Source organism: Heterocephalus glaber, unplaced genomic scaffold, assembly GCF_053883595.1.
Source record: "Heterocephalus glaber isolate CG9 unplaced genomic scaffold, H.glaber_assembly_v1.0 deba00001564, whole genome shotgun sequence".
Lineage (NCBI taxonomy): Eukaryota > Metazoa > Chordata > Mammalia > Rodentia > Bathyergidae > Heterocephalus > Heterocephalus glaber.
The window spans coordinates 17,925,953-17,934,319 of NW_028258351.1; the positions used below are offsets into that span (position 1 = coordinate 17,925,953).

At 47.0% G+C, this 8,367-nt stretch overlaps 1 protein-coding gene and 1 long non-coding RNA gene across 4 annotated transcripts; one reads left to right on the forward strand and one right to left on the reverse strand.

Moving 5' to 3' along the window:
• The first annotated feature begins 173 nt into the window (after positions 1 to 173).
• Positions 174 to 1,097, forward strand: LOC147823888 (uncharacterized). The gene is made up of 3 exons (XR_015443210.1): positions 174 to 323; positions 670 to 811; positions 912 to 1,097. It is a non-coding gene; the product is annotated as an uncharacterized LOC147823888 (long non-coding RNA).
• Inca1 (inhibitor of CDK, cyclin A1 interacting protein 1) lies at positions 397 to 8,269 on the reverse strand. Of its 3 annotated transcripts, none has more exons than XM_021238090.2 (7): positions 8,160 to 8,269; positions 5,919 to 6,006; positions 2,317 to 2,430; positions 2,047 to 2,086; positions 1,604 to 1,797; positions 1,020 to 1,174; positions 397 to 782 (listed from the first exon to the last, which is right to left on the reverse strand). In XM_021238090.2, exons 2-7 carry the CDS (start codon positions 5,960 to 5,962, stop codon positions 646 to 648), a joined length of 684 nt encoding a protein of 227 aa, XP_021093749.1. In that variant the 5' UTR covers positions 5,963 to 6,006; positions 8,160 to 8,269; the 3' UTR covers positions 397 to 645. The 3 variants fall into 3 exon arrangements, with proteins under 3 accessions (XP_021093749.1, XP_004857379.1, XP_087047828.1); XM_004857322.4 differs by having other exon boundaries at positions 1,009 to 1,174; XM_087191702.1 differs by lacking the exon at positions 8,160 to 8,269 and having other exon boundaries at positions 1,009 to 1,174; positions 5,919 to 6,024.
• Positions 8,270 to 8,367: the final 98 nt, after the last annotated feature.

The following is an 8,367-nucleotide window of genomic DNA, read 5'->3' on the forward strand; positions in this document are numbered from 1 at the left end:
GGGCCTCTCAATTAAGGGGGTGGGGGTCGGGAAGGGAACTTGGGGTTAGCGCACATGGGGTTCTGGGCAGACTGGGCCAAGCTGAAGGACAGCCCGCTTGGAAGTCCCTAAAGGGACAGTGGTGCTGAGGCGCCAGGTCCCGGGGTCCGGAGGCGTAAGCTCGACCGACTGCCGTGACTCCAGGTCCCGGAGGATGGAGCAGGGGCGACAACTGGGTTGGAACCCAAAGAGACAGCGAGAATCTCTGGACGCTTCTAGCCTCAACCAGGGCTCCTCGAACTGGGGACCTAGTCCGACTTCTCCGCAGCTGGGTCCTCCAGAAGGTGAAAGGAGGCCCTGCCCCTTCCTGATTAGCTTCTCCACCACCGCTTCGAAGAGAGAAAGACAACTCCCGGCTCCACTTGCTTGTTCTTTAATAACAGAAAACACAGAAACTAACACAAGGCCAGAAGCGGGGAGTTCCTGTGAGAGGGGAGAATGAGGTGGGAGCCCAAGGGCTGTGACTGCCTACCCGGGTGGATGGAATAAGCAGTTGGAGAGGCAAAGGAGTGGGAACTTCTTCGGTGCTAAGAGTGGGGCAGTTCCGGAACAGGTCTTGGGCCCTTAAAGCAGCACTGGCGTCTTGGGATGGTTTTTCCTTATTCCTCAGACTCGAACTCCATCCCCCAGGGATTGCAAACAGGGTTCCTCCTGGCCGTGACAGTGCTGTAGACCAGAGAGCTCTGCTGCCTGGAGGCGCAAGCCCCCTCCTGGCCCAGGGGACTCCAGGGAGACCAAAGCAGCTATATTTAAGAAGAAAAAAGAGAAGAAGGTATGGAAAAATACAGCTCTCTCCAGATGTCATAGTTCAGCCACCCCTTCCCTCAAGTCTCTGGCTTTCACCTATCTTATTTTGTTTCTCTCATCTTCAGCTATGCAACCTGGCTCTTGGGTTCAGCTGTCTCCATGTGCAAGACTAAGGATCTACATCACCCTCTAGCACCCTACAAAATTGTCCTCCAGCCATACCTGAGCCCTACCAGGAATGATAAAATGGTCCTCTTCCTGTGGATAGGTTGCCTTCTCCTTTTCCAGATCAGGGTATTGACTGGTGCTGAGGAATCCGCAGCCCCCTTCGGGAACTACCAGTGGCTCAGGTGCAGCCTCAGAGATGCCCCACTGGGCCTTCTTTATTCTGTGGAGACTTACGCTTAGGAGATAGGTGCCTGGAGGCCCAGGCTTCCTGATTCTTTCTGTGTTACTCATCTATCTGTTTTGAAGTATTTCTTGCTGGGTCCCTAGGATGGTACCATGTGACCTTCAACTTACCAGTCCCAATTTTCTGTTCCCCAAAGACTAAAGTATTTTCAGTCCAGGGACCCAGAGGTGACCCCTAGTTCTCCTAGTTCTATGGTGTACTTTCCTGTTTTTAGTGATCCAATTTCAACTCCTTCTTGGTCATATGGCTCATTTTTTATAGAAATTGTGTTTCATTTCTCCCAAGCCCATTGGTCCTTTCCAAATAACCTCCAATTCTCTCAAAATTGTCAATTCTTGGCTTAGCTCAAGCCATCCTCTCCTAACCCTCCTGGGCCCCCAAAGCCCATATGTCCCCCCTCCTTACTCATTGATGGTTCTCTGGCGCCTCCTCAAGTCCTCCAGGTGATAAGCAACAGCTCTCACCCGGGCTGGGATGCCCCCAGGTCCTTGCTGCATTCTGTCCAATCGGGGCCTCCTCCTTCTTCTGCAAAGCATCTCAGGGGGTGGGAGCCCTTCAGGAGGAGGGCATGAGCCAAGCTGGGAGCAACCGGTGGCTCTCTGTGCCAGAAAATGAGGAAAAGGAGCTAGAAGTTCTCTCAGGGAAGCTTGGATTGAACTTGGGATTTAGGAGTCTTGGGAAGCCCAGATGTGAAATGGAAAACATAATGCCTGATTCACAGAAAGGAGGCCTGGTCAGTGCACTGGTTGGGAAACACCAGAAAGAAGGGGTAAAAAGGACAGCTGGGGACAAGAAAGCAGGAGGTGCAATTTTAGTACAAAAGTTTTGTAAGGTGTAGTATGTCATACCAGCATGGATGGGATGTATTGTTCTTCCATCCAGACACGGCTGTGAAGCACAAAAAAGGGGCCAGAGTCAGAGGGGATAACCCATCCATACTGTTTCTCGATGACCTCTCCCAACAACATGTCTGGCATTAGAAGCTATGGTGTCAATCAGCAAGTGGGTAATTATCCCCAGACTAGGGCTTATTCCCATAAAGACATATGGTAGGTAAAAACTGCATACCCTCATCTTCCTTATTCCAGTTAGTCTCCATTTTCTTTTTCTCTACTCACCTGGGTCTTTGGGTAAGGTTCTCCCAGAATATATCTCCGTAACGGTTGGGTGTCAGTCTGAGGCCCTGGGAAGGCAGGCTGGCAGGTGGAGATCGAAGGACCACTCTGGAACACCTAAGGTGAGGACAAGATAGGCTTGAGTCTGGCTCTTCCAATACAGCATCTACTCACCTCTGGGATTCAGGGGCCCATCCTTCTATCAGACCATCCAGCTGCTCAAGTTCCCTCAAGACATGACCTCTCTGTCAACCTTAGCTAAGAAAGATGGTGAGGTCTCTGATTTGAGTGGAGGTTGGCCTCAAGGTGGAGATGGGCTATTGTTGGAGTCTGAGATCTCAATCTCAAACTTCTAGGTTCAGACACTATTTTATTTTATTTTTGAGAGAGAGTCTCTCCCACTCTGTAGTTCAGGCTGTCCTTGAACTGACTAGGTAGCCCAGACTGGCCTCGAACTCACCATGATCCTTCTGCCTCAGTTTCCCCAGTGCTGGAATTATAAGCATGTACCACCAATCTCAAACTTCTATACGTCATAGCCAGTGAGCATAATATTTAACAAGCAGGATTGTTAAAGGGGAAGGCCCTGGCTATTCAGGCAATTTGAGGGTTCCTTTAGGTCAATGCAAAGAACCAGGAGAATCTGTTTAGCCCTACTGTGTCTCTTCTATCTCAAGGGCTAATATCTTTATAGATAAGGAGACATGTACAGAGCTTGAGAACAGTGCTTACCACTTCCAGTGCTCCCAGATTGAATGACTGCCTTCCTGATCTCTAAGAAGTGGAGTGTCCTGGGATTTAAGCCAGGAGTCCCTTATGCTCTCCATCTCCATCTCTCTTTAGGTAATCTGACTCAGTACCATGACTTTAATACTGCTTAGCTACTTTTCTCACTGCTGAGACAAACAAAATACCTGACACCACAGCATTCGGAAAGCTGAGGCAGGAGGATCATGGTGAGTTCCAGGCCTGCCTGGGCTACATAGTGAGTTCAAGCCCAGCCTGAACTGCATGGCGAGACCCTGTCTCAAAAACAAAACAGGGGGCCGGAGATTTAGCTCAGTGGCTTCGCCGCCTGCTGCGAAAGCGCAAGGACCTGAGTTCGATCCCCGGTACCAAAAAAACCAAAAAACCAAAACAGGGCCAGGGATGTAGCTCAGTGGCGCCATGCCTGCTCCCTGGCAAGCCTAAGGTCCTGAGTTCGATTCTTGGTACTGCAAAAAACAAAACACAAAACAACCCCCCAAAAAACCCTGACACCCAAAGTTGAAGGAGGAAAGGTTTATTTTGGCTCATAGTCTGTAGAGGTTTCAGTTCCTTACTCAGCTGGCTTCAAGGCAGGGTGGCATGACAGGGGGCATCACAGAAGAGAAACAGTTCATGGCAGCCAGAAGGCATGAAGGCAGCAAAGTAGCAAACAGCAGGCAACAAGCAGCAACCATAGCAGCCCTCCTTCTGTCCCTTATATTCTGTCCAGGTTACTTGACCTTAAGGCAGGTAGCAGTCACACTCAGGGTGGGGCACCCTTAATCCTAGCATAATCTCAGCATCACATCCTTAATCCCAGTATCACACACTTTAGATCCAGCCACTTCTGAAAAACTCCACCTATGACCTCATGAGGCTTTAGGGGGACATCTAGATAGAAGCTATAATGACATACTGATGACTCCCAAATCCATTTTTCCAGTCTGTCCTGGTTCTTCCCTGGGAACCACTCAACACCTCTTCCGTCAGCCTTCCCCATCTTACTGAAAGGCACTGCAAATACCCAGCTGCTAGCCCCAAAAGCCTGGTTTGCCTCACTTTTCATTGCTTCCCAAATCCAATTCATCACAGATCCTATAAATTCTACATCTGTAATATATCTGAGTTTGAGCACTTCTCACTCACCATTTCTATTCCCATCACCTTATTCTAGATCATCTTCTCCTTCCTGGACTATTGCAATGGACTGTCCTCCTCTTCCCGGTCCCATTTTCATCTCTGTACAATCTATTCTTCATAGAGCAGTGACAGTAATCTTTTAAAAAATGTGATCATGTGAAATAATACAAGGTTTGAGGTGTACTTCAAAATAATTTGGGAAGTAGGGGACTTGTTGAGTGTAGACATGAAAAGATTATCCATATAATAAAAATTATTATTATTTTTTGGTACCAGAGACCAAACTCGGGTCCTTGCGCTTGCGCAGCAGGCAGCGAAACCACTGAGCTAAATCCCCGGCTCTCCATATAATAATTATTGAAATGACCAAAATGGACATATCTAGTTGGTTGGTTGGTTTGGTTTGAGACAGAGTCTTACTATGTAGCCCAGGCTGGTCTCAAAGTTGTGGCAATCCTCCCTCATCAGCCTCCAGAGTGCTGGGATTACAGGCATGTGCCACCACGCCTGGCCCACATCCAGTTTTTGATACTATTTTCTCTACTTCTGTATTTGTTGGAAATTTTCCATCATAAAAAACTTGAAGAAAAAAGTCTACTTATGCCACTCTTTTTTTTACTTCCACTGTCTTTAGAATAAAATCCAAACTCCCCTATTTAGCTACTGTTTGAATTGCTCTTGAACACCACCATATATTGTTATATACTGAACAACTTCTTGTTCCTATTTAGTACAGAAAATATAAATTTGGTTTCTTGTGGTCATGATCTAGACAGTAATTCTTACCACATAAGAAGTTTGATCTGCAAGCCCCCAACAGTTGGAAATCTGGTCTATTTTGCAAGGACTTTTTTTTGGTACCAGGGATCGAACTCAGGACCTTGTGCTTGCGAGGCAGGCGGCAGAACCACTGAGCTAAATCCCTGGCCCAAATCTGGTCTATTTTGGATAGAAATGAAAATGTAGTGTGGAGTTGACATGGTAGAAATGAAAATAATTGGATGTTAGAAGTCTGAATATATTCATCTAAAAGCAGGTGGATTTCATCGTACTAGGTTGTCACTGTGATATGATGTCTAAAATTAAAGTCAATAATATAGGCTGTGTGTGGTGGTGTACGCTTGTAAGCCTGGCACTCAGGAGGCTGAGACAGGAGGATCACTGACTTTGAGGCCATCCTGGGCTCAAGGCCAATCTGAACTACATAGAAGGACCCTGTCCAAAAAGAAAACCAACAATACATATAAAAATAGGATAAAATCCAAACTCTTCTCTATGGCCTATAAAGGTCCTATATGATCTGGCCTCTGTGTAACTCTCTGACTTTACTCTCAATTTTCCTCTTGACTACTGACTTTCAGTTACGTTGGCCTGCTTCCTGTTCTAGAACATACTAAACTTATTTCCTCCATTAGACTAGCTCCTTCTTACTTTTCACATTTCAACTCAAATTTGCCTTCCAGAATAATCTTCCACAATCACTCTATTTAACTTTGTATCTCCCTAAACTCACTATTTTCCCTTATATTATACTTCATGGTACTCATCATTAGTTGAAATTATATTTGTTTATACATTCTGTTGCCTCTCTGAATATAAGCTCTATAAGAGCAAACCCTCATCTAACTGTTAAATCTCCAGTGCCTAACACTGGGTATAAGCATGCAATCTTCCCTCCATCCCTTCGCCATCCTCTCCACCCACTAGGAAGGACTCACTTGGCAAAGGGTAGGAGGTTGGCTTCATCTTCCTGTACCTGCATGACTAGACTGGGCTGGGTACCTGGACTGAGACTTCTCCTTCGTGCTGGGGGGATAATAGAAAATCATTCACTCATGTAATGGCTGTAGGGATGAGACCAGAACAGACTAGACATTGGAAAAAGTATGTGTAGATCCTGAAAAAAGAGAGTTTAAAAGGTATCCTAAGCCTGAGGGTATAGCTCAGTGGTAGAGCACCTGGCTAGAATGTGCAAAGTCATGGGTTTGATCCCCCATACTAAAAAAAAAAAAAAAGTATTTTTAGCGTTGGACTATTTCTTTGTTGTGAGAAATAGTCTCATTATATAGTTCGGGCTAGTCTTGAACTCAAAGTGGTCCTCCTGCCTTAGCCTCCCAAGTGCTAGGATAGATTACAGGACTATGCCACCACCCAGTTAGTATTGGACTATTAACCTAACACAAAGGTTGAAGATGGCCAAGATGGTAACCACTGGAGAGGCGAGTGTAGTAAGAGGTAATGGAGAAAGCCAATTTTCTGGGGATAAATATATATAGTAAATAAAATTTACAGATTTCAATTAAGGGACTTAAATATGGGATGGTGAAATGAAAAAGAATGATAGGTGGAGACTGGGCAGGGCAGAGGCATTTGGTGATAATTGGCCCAGAACTGGGATAGTTAGAGGTGACAGAATTGAGAGTTGGTAAACATTTATAACTTTTCATTTTCCAGTGTAGTTAGCTACATCTATCTAAATACTTGATTCATGGCTTCTATTAAAATATAAACAAGTTTATAGCAAGTTCATCGAAAAGGACTAAAGTGGAATAAAGTGTTGAATTACAGCTATTAAGCATCTTATCCTATTCAATATAAAAATGAACTTACAAGAATTAAACTGGCTTTTGTTAATATTTTCTTTTAACCATACCAAAAAAAAATTGAGAGTTGGTAAATGAATCAAGAATAAGTGGTTAGTGAGAATAAAGTGGATGGAGTCGTCAGTTAGTGATAGGGAAAGAGAAGGTGGCCAAGAATGTCTACAGTATGGCTGGGGATTTAGCTCAGTGGTTTTGCCACCTGCTGAGCAAGTGCAAGGACCCAAGTTCGATCCCCAGTACCAAAAAAAAAAAAAAAGAATGTCTACAATATGGTGAGCAGAGCCAGATGTGGCGGTGCATGCAGGAGGCTGCGGCAGGAGGACTGAGTTTGAGGCCAGCCTGAACTACACAGACCCTTAAAAAAAAAAAGCAGAGAGCTCAGTATAAGGGGCAGCCAAAGATAACTTGAGAGCTAGTTAGGGTGGGTAGAAAAGGTAGGTAAGAATACTAGTTAAAAAAAAAGAATACTAGTTAAAAGCTGGGGGTGTGCCTTAGTGATACAGCACTTGCCTAGCATGAGAGGCCCTCGTTTAATCCCCAACTGCTGAAACCAAAAAACCAGAAAACAAAAAGAATACTAGAAAAGTTAGGAAAGTTCATGTAGGCTGCACAAAGGATAAAAGAATGTGAATTCAAAACTGTTAAAAGTGAACAAATATATATCGAAGGGTAACTAGGTATGGGCTGAGAAAAGTTACATAAGGAAAAGAGAAATGGAGAGAGGAATATTTAGGGCTGAAGTGGCCGATGGGAGATATGTGGGGCATAAAGGTAAGTGGGATCTAAAGAAAAGTCCTGGGCCAGTAGGGACCCAGAATTAGGAGCATTTGGGAGCTGCAGGGAATTCAGACCTCAGATAGTTAAGCCTGAGGGTGGCCTAGATCTAGGGGCAGGGTAGCACAGAAGGGAGCCAGACAGGATCCTCAACAGTTAATCCGGGGGTAGCCAAGACCTTGGAGGGCAACTAAAACCTGAGAGATGGTCCATGAGGACCTGAGAGGTCAGGCTGGGCCTGAGGAACGGCAAGGAGCCCCCAGCTGGTGGAGGGAAGGGCCAGGCCTGAGGATGTGGCTAGGGCCTGAAGGGCTATGGAGACCCTTGGCAGGTGGACTGGGGAGCAGCCAGGCCTAGGGGCACAACTGGGACCTAGGGAGTCCCTTGGGCCCTGAGCTGGTGGGCTCAGGCCCACCCGAGGTGCAGTCTGGGTTCTGAAGGGCCAGGCTGGGGTGGGGGTGGGGTGGGTCGTCTGGGCCTGAAGCGGCGGCTGGGATATCTGGGACTGAGGAACTTGAGGGCCAGGCGGAGACACAGCACCCGAGTGGCTATGCCGCCGGTGGCTGCCCTTGGCTCCAGCACCTGAGGCAGCTGCGCTTCGAACTCTAAAACCACTGGTGGGCCGGCGGGGAGGAGGCGACTGGAACGGCCCGTGCAGCTAGAGGAGCCGGCCGGCGTTCGCGCTCCTGGGGGCGGGGCCGCCTCCTGGGCGGGGCCGACGGAGGCTCCGCCTCTCGAGCACGCCTCCGATGGCGGCGACGTGCGCGGGTCCGAGGCGTGGGTCCCCTTC